A 17,393-nucleotide genomic window follows, 5' to 3' on the forward strand; every position below is an offset into this window, starting at 1 on the left:
AAGGTATCAATTGTGCTAAGATACCAGAGAGAGAAGATGTGAAAATGCAGGGTAAGATGTCAGACTTTCCATGTTTACATTTTCTCTTTAATGCAAACGTTTGACAAACTATTTAGTTGTGGGAGCATAACCTTCTTCTATATACTACCATGAATGTCATGGTGTATGGTCTTCCAGGTAAAAATTACCGTGGGAATCCAAAATGTTGAAAGAGATCCAAAGTCTCCTTGTGGCAGATGGAAATGCATGTGTGTGTATGTGTGTATGTGTGAGTGTGTGTGTGTATGAGTGTGTGTGTGTGTATGATCTACAGCACATATATTCAGAGGATCATCCTAGCACCATGCCCTGTAATCTATAAGGTATACCACTGCACTTAATGTTATTGGTGTGGGTACTTGTAGTAGTAAGGTTGAACATGCTTCTAAAAATTTACAACATAAGAGTGACAGAAGAGACAAGAATATACAAACCCATAGTCAGATTAATATGATTACGAGAAAAAGCACTAGTCTTAAACAAGAATCTTTTGTTAAGATCTCTGTAACTTACAACAGTAGAAAATACATATTTATTTGTGGGGTTTTCATGGAGATTCTTACAGTTATAGGAGGTGGTATGATAGCAATAGTAATAGTTTAAAATCAAATTTACATGCAAATCTGTTTCTAAGCAATATTGGAGATGACCTGCAAAGGCAGTTATTTATTGGAGGATTTCTGCATTAGTTAATTTTCTGCCTTTTATTTCCTCTCCTAAAAGATTTTATGAGCGGGTTTTAATAGCATGTCCATATCCCAAGCAAATGAGAAGGTAAATACTTTTATTAAATTACATTGTGTATGTCCAAGTCTCCTTATCTCCTTTAAAATGTCTAGTAAATGACCATGACCAAAAAGTTTTCACCAAAAAAGGCCAAAAGTTCTTGGTTCTTCCACAAAATGGTTAGCAACAATGCAGGTAGAAAATTACCACCAATTTTCAGGTCCTTTCATTCATTTGTTGTGAAGGCAAAAAATACAGGAAGCAGAGGTACTTATTTTAGGAATTCTCTGCTAGTTTTAGTTTGTAATCTTACTCCTTTAAGATATCTTATTTTGCATACTATACATTGCAGAACAATTTTGACTACATAACACTGCACTAAAAGAGTATTCCTTTGAAATGCAAGTGTAAAATATAATCGGTATTATTCTAACTAGGAGAAAAAATTAGGAGAGCATAAACATTGACCCCTTTTTCCTAGCCAAGAGAATTTAGTCAAAGATTGTCATAAATAGAGTTTTAAGATGACCACTCATTTAAAAAAATTTCTGTTGATGCTTCAACCCAGCCCTTGTAATCTATTGTAATCTGTTTCAGCAAAGTTAAATTATTTTAGTGTGATGGGTTCACCATGCCTGGATGCAAGGTGCCCACCAAAACTGCTCTGTCTCTCCCCTTCTCATCTAGACAGGGGAGAAAAAGTATAACAAAAAGGCTTCTGAGTCAACCTAAGGGCAGGAAGAAATCACTCACCTATTACTGCTATGGGCCAAACAGATTCAAGTTGGGGGAAATTAATTTAATTTATTACCAATCCTGTCAGAGTCGGATAATGAGAAATAACCTCAAATCTTAGAAGCACTTTGGCTACAACACATTCCTTCTTTCCAGACTCAGCTCCACTCCTGATTTTCTCTACCTCCTCCACAAAAGCAGCACAGGATGACAGGGAATGGGGGTTGTGACCAGTTCACCATATACTGTCCCTACTACTGTGTCCTCAGGGGAAGGACTCCTCACACTTTTCCCTGCTCCAGCATGGAGTCCCCATTAAGGAAAACACTCTTCCCTATCCTCCAATAAAAGCTCTTCCCATGGAGCGCAGTCCTTCAGTAGAGACTGCTCCAGGCTGCGTTGTCCCTAGGATCACAAGTCCTGGCAGAAAACTTGCTCCAGCATGGACTAGTGTCTCCACAGGTCCACAGGTGTTTGCAGAAGTCCACAGGTTGTGGCAGAAGCTCCAACATGGGTTTCCCATGGGGTCACAGGCCTCCTTTGGGCATTCACCTGCTCCAGTGTGAGCGAGATCCACCACAGGCTTCAAGTGGATCTCATGTTCTACCATGGGCTGCCGGGGCACAGCCCCTGTAGGTCTTCACCACGGGTGGCAGTGAAACATCTGCTCTAGTGCTGCGGCACTTCCTCCACCTCCTTCTTCACAGTCTTCAGTGTCTGCAGAGCTGTTTCTCACAGAATCACAGAATATGCTGAGTTGGAAGGGGCACACAAGGACCATGGAGTCCAACTCCTGGCTCTGCACAGGACCATCCCCAAGAGTTACACCATGTCCTTGAGAGCATTGTCTAAATGCTTCTTGAACTCTGTCAGTTTCTTGCTATGATCAATACACTGGGGAGTCTCTTCCAGTGACCAGCCAACCCTGGGTAAAGAGCCTGTTTCTAACATCCAACCTAAACCTCCCCTGACACAACTCCAGGTCATTCCCTTGGGTCCTGTGACTCTTCACCACAGAGAAGAAAGCTGTGCCTGCCCCTCCTCTTCCACTCATGAGGAAGTTAGTAACTACAATGAGGTCTCACTTCAGTCTCTTCTTCTCCAGACTGAACAGACCAAGTGATGTCAGGCGTTACTTAGAATGTTTCCCCTAAAGGACCTTCACCATCTTAGTTGCCCTCCTCTGATGCCTTCTAATAGCTTTAGTCTTCTCTCACATGTTTTCACTCCTCTTTTGGGCTGGAGGTGTGCAGGTTGTTTTCTCCCTTCTGAAATACATGACCCCAGAGGTGCTACCATAATCACTGATGGGCTGAGCATTGGCCAGTGGCAGGTCCAGCCTGGAGACATCTGTCATGGGCTCTGTCAGACACAGGGGAAGTTCCTGGCAGCTCACTCCTGCAGCCTCGCCATGACCAAAATCTTGCTACACCAACCCAATACATTTGGACATGCATATAACAACTACAAATACACTTAATACTTGCTCCTCCGGTCCCTGGCATTACAGAGCTGTCTTTGGCAAATAACAGTTGAAGAAGCCCTTGAAATGACTGCTGCCATTGGGCAGTGACCCCAGTTTGCGCCCAGCCTCCTTTGTCCCATGGATATTATCACAGATGTGGACCTACTACTTCTCATTCTCAGAACAAAGCATCATAGCTATAAAATGGGCACGTTTTACAGAGTCAAGGGCAAGTGCTGTCCCCTCACAAACTCCTTCATTTGATTTTGGTGTTCTCCAGCTTCCTGACATACAGGTCTTCTTGGGGGTGGATACTCAGGTGCCGTGGACAGTAATGGTTAGTGCTGGGGAACAGAGATTAATGTTTCTGTTTGGAAAATAGGCTTCTGCCAGTAACTGAGTTCAATCAGCACCCCAATTGGTAACATGAGGAGTGGTGAGGCCTCGGGCTGGTCCATGGTGACAGTTGTTGGAAATGGGGAAGCAATCCTTACTGCCCGGGTCTGTGAGGTCACCTTTCTTGCAAAGGGGATATTTCACCCCTAGCTTTGTGGTGAGCTACTCAGCACTAGGAGACGATGCCTTCCTCCTTCTTCCTTGCTAGTACCACAGATCTCTGGGCTGCTCCGGGCTCTGCCTGCATGCCGGGGCCACAGGACAGGTGCCACTAACTCAGCGGCGGTGAGCGATAGCGCGCGGTTCCTGTGTGCCCGTGAGGACACCCACGGCGCAGGTGGCGGGGCTGCATGCCGTGCCGTGCCGTGCCGTGCCGAGCCGAGCCGAGCCGAGCCGAGCCGTGCCGTGCCGTGCCGAGCCGAGCCGTGCCGAGCCGCGGTACCACACCCGCCGCGGCCGGGGGGGCGATGCGGGGTCCCGCAGCCGTCATGGCGGGCGGCGCGGGACGAGCGGCGGCGGCTCCAGGCGTATCAGCGGGAGTGCGTCAGCGGCGAGGGGCGGGGAGGCCGCCGGGGAAGACGATATCAGGCGCCGGGCAGCAGGACCGGGCGAAGCCGGAGGTGAGAGGGGGTGTGCCGTGAACGCTGTTAGGGAGCCCGCCCGCCTCCGCTTCTTTCTCCATTTATCCCCGCGCCGCCGCGGCAGGCTGCCCGGCCGGCTGAGGTGAGGTGCGGCGGGGTGTCGCGGGTATCCCGCATCTCCGCAGCCCAGCCGGGCCCGGCCGGGCAGGACGCGGGCAGCGCTCGGCGGCCGCCCGGGGGCGCGGGGCGCGCAGCCCGGCCGGAGGCGAGTGGGCTGGGCTGGGCCGGGCCGGGCCGGGCCGGCCGCCGCCCCGCGGCCCCTCGCCCACCGCGGGCGCCGGGTGTCCGTCCGCATCCCCGCCCGCATCGCAGCCGCCGCCCCCGGGCACCGCTCCTCCGCCCCGGGGCAGTGCCCGACCCCGCCGCTGCCGTCGCGCAGCGGGCAGGGCCGCGCCGAGGGCGGCGGGCGGGGGCGGCTCGGCCGGGCGGTGGGACCGGCCCGGCGCCCCCGGCCTGGCTCGACCCCCGAGCTGCCCCCGGCCTTGGAGGAGCTTGCGGCACTCCGTGTTGGCCAGGACCAGCCATCTTTTGTGGGGTCTTCTATTGTAGCGTTGAAATTTGCGTTTTATAGCCAAGCGCACGTCTAAGAGCCGTTTATACATCTATACACCTCTACGTATGTATAAAACCAGTAATTGCAATGCTACAGTTGCAATCTCCCACAAAGATGGCTGTGTGTGCGTGTGCAAATACATGTGGACACACGCAGTTGCACATGCATACACACTCTCCTGTCTTCCTACATGTGACATGTAAGTCATTTGCAGTTTTATTTTGAGGTAGGATTGGTTCATTCCTCTTAAAACACAAGGAAGCATCTTGTCTAAGATATCCATTAATGTAGCACTGCTATCCTGCTTATAAGTGTTAAATGCAGCCTGAGAAAGTGGATTGCACTGAGAGCTAGAGCAAAAGGTTTTACTAGCGTTAATGGAAAACAAAATGTATTAACTCACCAATTTAATACATGTATTAGTGCTCTATTTGGAGGAAATGTTTAAAGGACTAGCTTTAAACTATTCTGAGATGTGTAGTTTTCAGGTATTAATAATCAGAAATTTAGAAACTTAACCTTTGGTCTGGAGACACCATTCAGGTGATACTTGCTTTTTTGTGTATATGCATGCAGGAGGAGGGAACTCTTTTCTTGTTCTGCATAACTGCATTTACTCATTTTATGCATTGGGCTGCACCACTGGTCTTAACCTAGTATAGAGCCCACTAGTTTGTATGGGGAATAAGTATTGTGACAGAGTCATCATTATATTAAAATTAGTACTTCCTCACTGGACGACCTATAAAAGATTGCTGCAGATTAGCATGATTGTGGTTTTCTTCCTCCATCAAACTCTATAGCAACTGAGAGCATCTTCTCTCTGTTTCCTCAACCACACTGGTACCTTTCTTGTTTAATTGACCTCGGCTTGATTTAGGTACCAAAAAAATTCTTGCTTTTTCTCTTGGTGGATAGTGATAAAAACATTTCATCACCTGTTTCATAGTGGAAAAATGTTAGGGCAGAGAGTGGTTTATAAAATTATTGTTCAAATTCAAGTATAACTAATGTCAGCAAGCATCTCAATTTCAACACTGTTTTTTTTAGCTGTTAATATAGGGAGGATTTTAAGTACTTTCCTTGTTTCTCCTTCTCCAGTCTGATGTTCGTTACCATTTTCTTTATGCAGAATCAAATGTTTTACAGTGTCTTTATTTCCTGTTGTGCAAGATGGGTAATTAAGATGGGATTCTTCTGTACTTTTACAGTATCACTCTATCAATGCATGATCCAGAACTCTTTTTGGAGTGTTACATAACTAGACACTTTATAAAGGGGCATTATTCTGCAAAATTAATTGGAAAATATGCTTAATTTCTTCAGTGTGCACATCAAGGTAGATAGTATCTCTTTGATTTAATAATCAGAAGGGTGAAGGTTTATGTGTGTGTGCATGTTTTTTTTCTTTTTTAATGTCTGTTAGTGTTGTAAAGATAATACAATTCAAAATTATCTTAACACTCTTCTTATATGCATCATATAAGCACAATTGTTTTAAATAGTTGCACTTGCATATCTAGTCCAGTGCAGAGTCTTTGCTATTGAAAGAGATAGGAAGTTCACTTCTGTACTAAGGCTAACACTTACTAATGTTGTTTTTTTTCCCCCATCTTTGATACAAAATCAGTAAAAGACAAACACGGAATCTGATGGTGCTGGACAAATTCATCAGACTAGAGGAGCCTGTCAATTGCTTTACATTCTTAGATATGATAAGACTTGATATCAATCTATCAATCTCTATTTTCTACCAATCAATGAATATCAAATAGTGATGATCATTTAAAGCTGTTATCAATTATATTTCTAAACTGCAAGTACAAATGTAGCATTAGAGCTGAAGTAATGTCTGCTTAGTCTTATTTTCACGTTGGCATTCCTTAAATATTTTTCCATGCAAGATACTAGCTTCTTGTTTCCTCGCAGATAAATAACTTTACTCCCGACTCTCAAAGTTGTAACTTATTCATCACATTGCATCAACTATACATTTCAGAAAGCTGCAATCATCCTTTTGTCTGTGAATGTTTGGGGCAGCAGTGGTAGAGGTGTGCACTTCCCTTTGAACTGCTTTCTGTCACTGAATGTCTCTCGGGTAATCATTTTGTAACCTGTTGAAATGCAAAAAAACCTTTTTCTCATGATAGAAATAGATTTTAAAAATAAATAATTCAGTCAGAATTCAACCCTCCTCTCAAACTTACACTTACAGGTGTTGCAGCATGGATTAAACAAGTTTGAGTAGAAAAGCCTGCTTTAATGTGTTTCCTCTACTGCATCGTTTTAAACATAACCAAAATGGCATATGCAGTGTCTGTGAATCTACTCTTGCAATTTTGTCTGCTATTGCTGGATTTTTTTTTTTTCTGAACAATGGGATGTGACAGCATATATTTATTTAATCATTGTAAATTTAGTTGGTGTTCTCTAGTGAGTCTGAGATTGCAGAGAAGCTTTGAAATAGCTTGCTAAAATATGTAAAAGAATCCTGTCCCAAAAGAGTCATGAGCTTTCAAATCTTTACTAAAATCTCAATAAAATTCATGAGAGTTGTCAGGACTAACATATTTGTTGCTTTTCTTTCGAAGTAAACTGGAAAACATACTACTGTTTTAAATTATATGTCTATAAGTTCTATATGATTCCTTGAATTGAAAATCTAGGAAAATCCATTTCTCTGAATTGGATACTGAACTATGTGTTGTACAGCTATTCAAAGTAATAGTTTGTTTTCAAATCTGAGTTCTCTTTGTCTTGTACTTTTTTTTTGGTGTACGTTAACATTTTATGTCAGAACACTGTAGAACAAGGCACCTCCATATTCACAGGGCCAGCATCTCTTGCTGCTGCTTATGATTAGAAATTGTTTAAGGACCAGAATGAATTGAATTCACTGTTACCTTTTCTTCTAGGCTTCATCAAAACATGTAAAATAAAGGTGGTTAAATAGGTTTCTTTAAATCTGTGGATTATTGAAGAGAAAGAATAATCAGAAAAGGTGTGGTCTCTGTCGAATCAGTAGCCCCTGAGGCAGTGCTAGAAGAATACACCCAGTTCAGAAGTTCTGTTGTGGCAGTGGCCACAGCACAGAGAATTGGTGAGCTTCGAATGGTATGAAATGCTGTCTTCACCCTAACCGACTTCATTCTTTTAAAATACCTGGTGTAAAAATGTAAACTGTGCTTAAGTTAGCAAGTGCATTGCTGGAAGACCAGTCTTTCATCTAGCTCTTTTGCAGCCAGCAAATTCTACAAATACAAATGTTTTCTAGGTTGAATAATACTTCTCACAGCTGTTGTAGAGTTAGCCTGTTAACCATAACTGGGAAATTGGAATGAATTGTGAGTTGATAATGATAAAATTGTGGGGGATTTTAACAATAGCAATGTAAATATAACTACAGTGCAGAACAGACACTTAATAGGATTTTAAAATGTTTGAATAATTTATTTCTTTTGATACCTCAACACTGGGAGTTTATGTTGTCAACATTTTGTCTGAAGCTGCAGAAAGGAGTTTTTTGAAGGAGCAGGAGGTAATAAGCTGATTCCTGGCAACTCAGTCTTAAGCTGAAGAATGATTTAAGGTTAGTATAATGAGTCAGCAGTGCTAATACTTCTTTTCTACTAATACTAGCACTTCTTATTGTTGGGGTTTTTTTGCTTGTTTGTTTGCTTTTTAACAAAGTACGGTAAAGTGGTATGTTCAGAAGTATGAGGAGCTTATGTTATCCAAACCCATGACTAACAATCAGGCGGTGTCTGCATTTCCAAAGAAGACAAGTAATTGAAGCTTTTAAAGCAGTTCATACATTAGTTTGTTTTTTCAGAAATTCAAGTACACCTGTAACAGGATAGCCTAGGTACTAAAAGATGTAGCTTAAAAGTTCAAATCTTATGAACATGTATTACAGTGGGAAGCAGGGGAAATGCAGTGTGCTGACAGAAGCTTGTGAGTTCTTAGGATGTGAGGATGATTGCTGATGGAGACAACAACAGATGACACCAGGGAGGAGGTTGTATATGAATTCCTTTCTGCTATTAGAGACATTCTTGCTAAAATTTCCAGACCTAGATCTTGAGTCCTGTAGTAACATGTTTAGTGATACCTTGTGATTTCACATTCATGGATAAGGTTTTATAATGTAGCTGTCATGGGTTTATCAAAACTAGCAGTGGCTATACCCAGACAATTGTGGGAAACAAAAATTAACCATCCACAAGTATAAGACTGCTGAAATAAAAGGCAAACACAGAGGTGCTCAGGAATCAATCTGCTAAGGATTTTGTTAAATATTTGTTTGGATGACAAGGAAGTATAAACACTGGGGAGAAGAGGGTCATTTTGTGAAAGAGAGACATAAGTCAGTTGATTCTGTCAGTCAGAACAGATTCTTGATTCTGATTCTGGGCAATGAAATATTCTTTTTGATGTTTTATTCTTCCTTTGTTATAGAAGCAGGATTTCTACACAAACAAATACCAGACCTTTTAAATTTTTTTTCCTACTAGCTAGAGCAGCTTACAAGATGCCTGTCTCTTTCCTAACTTTTTAATTGTATTGATATGAGGCTTATATATTATTTTATTACTTGCTTATTTTTCAGAGGATAGGGTTTAATTCTAATTTTCTAGATTTAGTCCATATGTACCTTTTATCCATTCTTCTGAAGATGGGATGAGGAAGATAAACATAGTTGCTGCTGACTACAACTGACAGAGCTAGAGACAGACAGAGGTAGTCAGTTTTTGTGGCCTCTATAAAGCTGAGGAAGTAATGGCACTGTTTTGCGTGGACATATGGGGCTGCTTAGAGCTGTTACTGTTTTTGTGAGAGTGGTCTCTGTCACCTGGGATGGTAACTTGTAATATCTCTTCCTAACATGACTGGGCACAGACTGGGAATCAGTAATGACTCCGTACATGGTCTATGGCGCAAGTGTGTTATCTAAAAGCCTGAGTAATGTTTTTGATGTGTGTAGTAATCTTGACATATGACTTTAACCTTACCTTTCCTTTGAGAAAGGCAAGGTAAAATTCTTTCTGATTATCTGTGTCTCAAATTCTTTTGGAGTGTTCCCACACTATTTTGGTAAGTCCACAAACTATTTTGTGCATGTGCCTGTGAAGTTAATAATCTTGTTGTAGTTCATCATTTGTTTGCAAAGAAGCTGAAAGAACTTGGTACAGTCAGACACTGAGCATGAGTAGAAGGTACAATTCAGAATTTGGTCATATTAAACACTGGTTTTTTAGCCATCTGACTTCTTCTCTGAAGATAAGTGTAGTATCTTCAAGATACTGGAGTTGGATCGAGAATTTGGAGATAGCTGCCTATTCCTTTCTGGGAAAAAGAGCAATTTTTAATCTATGATAAGATTTAAATTCTCACTGTTGCAAATGTGTTATATTTACTGTCTTACTGCTTTCAGAGTGTTGATCCTCAGGCAGTTGTAAATGGCCGTACAGTGCCATAGGGCACTGTACAGTGAGAGTCTGAAACTTCTCAATTCTGTGTGCTTGTTGGTTTGACAGGAAGTTTTATGGTTGACTGACAGGGATCTCTTGCTGCAGCCTTGTTTATTTGCAGTCCTGTGTCCAGGAACATCTCATGTTAATTCCTATTCCCCTTTCTGCATTTTCATTTGAATCACCCACAAAACCAAGGCAGTTGCTGCTTTCTTAGTTGTAGGTCTCCTGCTGCAAATGACATTAAAAAGCAGGCAAAACCAGCAAACCCACCCACAGATAATTTAAACAAGAAAAAAAAGATTGGATACTGCTTAACTGTTGAATTTTCCTACAGCATGTCTGCTGAAAACCAGACTTCATGTGGCATGATTTCAGACAATTGTTTTACTAACTCCTTGGGTATGGAGACTGTGATTGCAAAGATTAATCACCTGCTCCTGATTGTTAGTAGCTGTAGACACCATCACTTGAATTTCCATGTGGAATATTCTCAGAACAGCCGGAAAGAGTTGCTGTTCTTTGGCTGATGAGAAGTAACTCATTAGACTTCCCTAACATGTATCTGTGATTACTAATCTAATCTGTGCAGCTTTGACGTCTGCCCCAGTTGTGGGGATAAGGGATAGGCCAGTGCAGTCAAGTATTTTAAAAATAGATGCAAATGCTTTCATAGGGTTACTGCGACTGCAGTCCCACTGTGGTGTTAGATTAGTTATGTTAGGCTTGCTAGTCCACCAGCTTTCTATCCAGATTTGGTGGGTTTCACTGTCCCTTTCATTTATTTTCTAAGGGTGGTAAAAAAAGAGCTTTCTTTTTTGTCCTTATCCTTATCTGAAATCACTAGATGTGTTTATGAGATGGCCCTTGCAAACCAATGGGATAATGTTAGAGGATGATATGAAGGTTTGAAAATGGAAGAAGTTGCCAAGAAATGTGGGTGCCAAGTAGGAGTAAGAGATGATCTTCTGATATTAAGCAGCAAATTAATCTTCAGAACATTGCCTTGTTAGATGCTGGAGTAGCAGGAAGTATAAACTTATGGAAGTTATAGAAGACCAGCAGGGATAAGGGTAGTGTGGCCATGTATGTTACAGGTGGCTCATCAGCCACCTGTGAATTGAGGTTTTTTGGGGGGGGGGGGGGGGGCTCTAAGTGCTGAGTGTTATAAGAAGGTCATTAAGGTCTTTAGGAGCAGATGGTGTAAGGCCTAAACTGCAGAAGCAAAATTGGAGGGTATTGAGGATGGAGCTGGAGAACTGCATAGCAACAGCTTCAAACTGCTAAGGCATGGAAGGGATAAAGAGTAGTGACCAGAGATGAAAAGTGGGTCATTGAGGGTATCTGTGTGGAGTTTGGTGTTATTTTCCTAGCCCTTAAACAGGTTTGTCATGTAGTGAAGGGAGGTTAGAGGAAAGTGAGAAATCAGAAAGAAGTATGAGTGCTGAGCAGTGGAAAGATCAGATATATGTCAGAGAGAGGCAGATTCATGAACTAATAATGCCTGGCTGTATCTTTCCGTCTTATACATGTTAGTTATTTTCAAACACAGCTAGAATAGTTTTCATTTTATGTAGGGATACAATCACCTTGAATTGGAGTAGTTTAAAGGGGAGGCATTAAAGGTTTCTTTAAGAAAAACTAGTTTTCCAAATTTATTAATTGTGTTTATTTTGATCAGTCTCAAATACAGAATTTTAATTTAGCATATGTCTGACACATTTTCATTGTAAGAAACACTTGTTCACATTAGCTTCCAAAACTCCCTGCTGAAGGAAATGTTCTTCAAAAAAACAGACAATAATTTCATTAAAATGTGAGACTGTAGAAAAATGTAAATAACAGGTTAGTAGTTTGTATACAGAGGAACTTAGTTGTTGATTAAATAAGCTATCTAATATAATATCTAGTTTAAATCACTTGAGTAAAATGCCACTGGGGTTACACAGGTGGCTAATTGGGCATATGAGTAAGAATCTTACCTGCCTAAGATGAGTTTGAGAGAGAAGTTGCATGTCTTCTTATAATACTACTCTATCACCTTTAATTAAAGAAATCAGATGCAAGATTTTTTGTTTGTTGATTTTTTTTTGGTTTTTTGTTTTGTTTGTTTGTTTTTTTTTTTTAAGTGGAGGACTCTTTCTGTCCTTGTTCATATTTCCTCTGATAAGAGAGTGCTCAAGCCCAGCATTTAGAACTTCTGACCATAATTCTTGCTAGGGAATTGAATCCTGTGTGTAGATTTCATAATTCTGTGCTATACATGCAAGTTACATTGTGTGGCTAATTGATGAATGGAAAGGATTTGCTGGTTTTGTTTATTTGCATTTAAATCAACAGCTTTGATTTGTGTGTCTGATAGAAAGCCAGAGTTGCATAAGCCACTTCAAGGAGATTATGGGTAATATGGCTGGCATATTAATCCAGAGATCTTGGTTGATGTTGACAGCAATTTCTAGCCATGTGTTTCCTTAAGAACTTTCAATTTGCGATTTTGTAGGGTATGAATAGATATTGTTTGGGGTTTGTTACTATAAACAAAATGAAACCAACCAACCAAAAAAATCTTTTTTTGCCTTTTAAGAGAAAAACCCCAACAAAACAGTACAAATCTGTCTGAGCTGTCAAGAACTTGTATTTATTAGCCTATATTCTCAAAAAATGTGAACAAAAGCTATACTGCAGGGAAATATGCCTTAGTGCTAATGTGTGAATCATGGTTTGAAGACTTGTTGTCCAACCCCCAAATTTGTGATATAAACCCCAAGAAAACCTACATCTAAATAGGTAGATATTTGAGTGAGAAAGACTTGAGTTGTCTATTCAATGTGGCAGATCAGTCCATTATTGTTGCTGCTTCAAAATGGTGCAGTTTTCAAGAAATGCTAATAAACACTCTGTTGTTTAAAATTTTAACACCTCTTTCCTAAAATGTGTTCCTCTTCCTACAGCCAATGTATGTAACATTACAGATTAAAATTAATGGAGTTTTAAGACATGGGGATATTTATAAAACTCAAAAGCTTTGTTACAATAGTGGTTTAAAAAGGTAATCATGGGACAGGTTTTCTCCATGTATTTCAATTATGTTGACTCATGATAAACCAAGTATGTACTCTCTTAAACATATTTAAATGACTAATTATCTGTGTGCAGGTTTAAAATTTACTTATTTTTGTAAAAGAATATTATGAACTTTTAAACTTAAGTACTTCAGACTATATTTATAGAAATAAAAAAATTATTTTGAAAACAACTTTTCTCAGTTTAAAGTATTTGTTGCTGAATAAAGAAGAAACAAAATAAAAATGCTGTGTGTATGTAACAGCTGGTAGTAAAAGCAAATAAACATTTATGTAATTTTTCTGTTAATGGAATAATTGGTAAGAGATCTTAACAGTTCTAGTAATAACAGATATGATGATTTTGTTTTGTAGTTGAAACCAGAAGCCTGAAAAGACTACTTCTTAAAAATGTTTTCTTACAACCTTTATATAGTTTCACAGCTTTCACCAGACCAGCAGCTGGATGCTGCAAGGTAGGAAACGAGCACGGCAAAACTGAAATGATGCTCCTGCTACTCTGATCAAGGTCGTTGCTGCTTTGGTGCATTGTCAGTCTGGGCCTGGAGCCTTGCCTGGGACTTCTGCAGTCCTAGCTTGGCTTTCTCTGGAACTGGTGTATGTGTGGACATATATGTTTAGTTTGTTTTTTATGTTTCTTCTCATTATGTGAGCCCAGGTGTAGCTCGCAGCTAGTCTGCGAGATCATGGTAGCATGATGGATTATATTTTTAAAACAGAACTTGGTTTAAGGTGTGCGATGATTCATAGGAAATGCATGGCAGTCCTTGAGGGATTTGGTCATCCAATACTTCTGCACTCATTGAAATTGATCAAAGCTTGGGTCAGATATTACTCCGTTTACTTTTGTTTGAGTAGGCTGGTGCTTCATCACAGGACTGGACTTGTATTTGTATCCTGCAACCTGGGTCTAAGTTGATTTTCTTGGTTTAGCAGAAATGTTTTGCAGGTCATGGCTTGAGCACTCTGGCACCTGTTCTCTAAACTGAAAATCACTATTTAAACAAAACCCCAAACTACTACTTAAATTATAATTCTTGATTATTAAAAACAATTTTAAATCTGAAGATTGTTCACCTGCATGATTATTTGTCCCAGTTATTATCTTATCTTGAAAAGGCCTTGGATAATTTTTTGTGATTTCATTTTTTTTACTATTTTATTTTTTTAAGGATAATGAGTTGTTCAGGTAAGCTGTGCAGTGTAAGTAACTGTGTATTTCCAATACTTGTCAAGTTTTGATACAATGTTCAAATGTCTCATCATCTTAGTTAAGTATTTATCACACTGGTCCCTGTGAGGTAATGATTATTTGTGTTTTGTGGAGGAGTTCAGGCAGAACACGTAACAGGTCTGTGTTCACATGAAGTCTGTGCTACAGCTAGAAATTTCTCTAAATCCTTATCCGTTAGCCTAACCAGTTAGACTCCACTTCCCCTGTGATAAAGGCACCCAAACCTAGTTTTAAGATGTATTTAAGCCCTCTGACATACTCTAAGAAATAACACAGCTTTTGTATTATTATCCTTCTGCAATTTTGTGTCATTCATTATTGAGGAGCTGCAGGGTGATTCATAGATCTCTTGATTCCTGTTCAAATCCGCATGTAAGCTGGAAGATGTGTGTACTGTACATCTCTCTTTGATACACTCTGAGATGAAATAGGAGTTGTAGATATTATTTATAATTAAACCAATTTCCAATGTTTCTCCATGGCTTTTCTTAACCGTAGTGCTAATAGTAACAGTAACAGTAAGATTCGGTGAATAAAGAAGTGCCTGTGTTGCACAGGAATGTGTTCACCCATCCTGTTAAATGTGCGTTTTGTTGGCATTCCATGAATTGATCTGTTACCCTCTGGTGCTGCAGCTGTTCCTAAAGAAGGACGTGCCATTTCTCATGTAATAGCTGGCATAATGCTGACAAGGGAGAAAGTCATATGATTCCACATTAAAGCAAATATTATTCATATGGGTTTATGACACAAAACCATTAATATTATTTTGTGAAATGACATGTTTTTGAAGAGTGTAAGATTTATTTTCTTTCACTTGAAAAATGAAATGCTTAAGTTGCCCCATTTAAAAAATGAAATTAATTTTCTTCTCTGCCCTCCAAACACACCCTTCTAATATGCTTGTATGTACAAATGTACATAAAAGCATATTATGTACTCATGATGAGTTTGGTAGCTTAGGGCTACACTGCATGTGCTCAGTCAGCCTGACTGTGTGCTAACCAATTGGAATGGTACCCCATGGGCACAGCGTGGTTGTGCAATGTGTGACAAAGATTTGACCTGACAGTTTTACAGTTGTGCATAGAGGTTTAGAGCAATAAAAAGGGGCATGAGGAACTGCATGGTAGAGACCTGCCCTGTTCCTGCTGCCTCTGCAGCAAAAATGTGTTAATGCTCTAGTCAAAAAACCTGTAAAGCAGTTTTCTCCGGCCTTTTTCTTGCTCCTGTTTTACATGAGACTGCCTAGATATGGATCCATCTGTATTTTTACTTCGTTAAAATACTGTCAAACCACTTGTGTTTTAATGAGGGACTAATATTAATTCATTACTGTGAGAAGACATTTAATTTGTCTTTGGTAGGTTATTTTGCATTTCAAATTTGAGATGCTTGCATTTTGTATTGGGATCTACTTCCTTATTCTCTGCTGTAGATTGGCATGGAACATTCTTCTTTCATCACTTGTTTAATGCTTTTGCTATAACTTGTTAACTTTGTGAACAGTTACTGATTTCTTCAGGGATATAGTGAACTTAAATGTGAAGTATTTCTGACCTCTTCAGCACAGAGACAAAATACATCACACAAGTATATGAGAGCTTGTGACTTTGCATGTCTAATCTGCTGCTTGGTAAAAAAGATTAATGTTCATTTAGAAGGGGTGCTGAATAGGTTTTTCTTAGTTTAGTCTTGAAAATTTCTCTGTATTGCTTTCTTTTGCATAACATATTCTCTGTAAATGCTGCAAAAGGAAAAGTTAGAGGTGACTAGTGGGAGTTGAGAGCAAATAAAATCTAAGTGTTCCATGAGAAATTAGTTAGCCCAAATAGCAAACAGAAAAGAGGTTTGTGAGTGATTTTGAGGGTAATTTAATGAATGCAGTAATTAGCCTTTTTTGCTTTTAAGCAAATATATGGTTGCTGGTTTTATTTTCATAGTGGTGTAGTGGTTGGAACTCAGATAATCTATGGGATTTTTATTGCATGTTTTCTGTTTTGGTCTTTCATTATTTGATTCCAAAAAAATGTCAGGAATTATTACCTAGAGGCTTAAAGTTATAGCTTGTGGCTTGTTTGTCTGTTTGTCATGCAATAATGAAACCTCAGCTCAATTTCTTTGTTAATAGCAGAGTTATCTAAGCATTTAGGTATTTGTTTAATAATAGAGGGGGATTACCCTTTCTGCCAGCATACAGTAAATTAAATTTTGTATTTTTCACATACCTGTATTCCTTTACAGATGAATTTACCTTGCCTGTTGCAGTTAACATGGTGGCAAAGTCTCATCTTCTTGTAGAAGTAGTGTCATGTGATCTTATACTTCTCCTTGCTTTGTCTTGCAACATGCTTATCAGCATAGTCTGTGCAGTGTATTTGAGAACTGTAATATGTGCAGGCAAGCTGTATCTGCTAGTGATAAGGAGGCTGGTGGTGCATGAATTTCATCCCTGACAGCAGCTCCTCTGTCTGCTGTGCATTGCTGCTGCATTCAAAAGCATGCACACCTCACCTTTGGCTCTGGAAATCAGTTTGCTTGCAAACAGGAGGAGCCAAAGGAGTTGATTGCTAGCAATGGCAAGGGCAGCCCTGAAAGTGGGAAGAAACAGGTGGAGAATTAAGAGATGCAGCTAAGTATCTGATAGGGTCATTGAGAAATAGTAGAAGGAATGTGAGAGACTGGAGAGGAAGGCAGGAGAAAATGCAAATAACAGTTGAGGAGAAGGAATTACCTGAACTGGAGCGGAAATGGCTCTGAGGAATGCATGTGTATATCTGAACAATGGCATTCCTGGAAAACATTAGTGTTTTTGTCTGCAACAGTGTTAAAGGCAGCAATTGTAGATGCCAATGAAGTCATGTCCAAATTCCATTTTAAACGGAGAAAAATTTCTTCTGTAGAAGGAGCAGTCTCTTCTCTCTAATCAACTTAGTAGTAGCATATTATTGCTGTTTAAAAGCCTTCAAAATGTAGACTTTTAATTTCTACTGATTGAGTCAGAATAAGATGTTTTTTTGCCCTAGATTTACCTATGTCCCTGTGTCAGT

The 17,393-nt window shown here is 40.1% G+C and overlaps 1 protein-coding gene across 7 annotated transcripts in view; it reads left to right on the forward strand.

Annotated features, from left to right (window-relative positions):
* Positions 1-3,824: 3,824 nt before the first annotated feature.
* Positions 3,825-17,393, forward strand: part of FAM169A (family with sequence similarity 169 member A) — a 38,500-nt gene continuing 24,931 nt past the window's right edge. For 2 of the 7 annotated variants that reach the window (XM_030258565.4, XM_041711409.2), the window contains exon 1: positions 3,825-3,981. In XM_030258565.4, the coding sequence (XP_030114425.4) occupies positions 3,829-3,981 (153 nt within the window). In that variant the 5' untranslated portion in view covers positions 3,825-3,828. Of the gene's footprint in view, positions 4,085-17,393 lie in introns of all 7 variants that reach the window. The other 5 variants (XM_012577764.5, XM_030258566.4, XM_072922059.1 and 2 more) reach the window with 4 other exon arrangements.

This window comes from Taeniopygia guttata, chromosome Z (assembly GCF_048771995.1).
Source record: "Taeniopygia guttata chromosome Z, bTaeGut7.mat, whole genome shotgun sequence".
Classification (NCBI taxonomy): Eukaryota; Metazoa; Chordata; class Aves; order Passeriformes; family Estrildidae; genus Taeniopygia; species Taeniopygia guttata.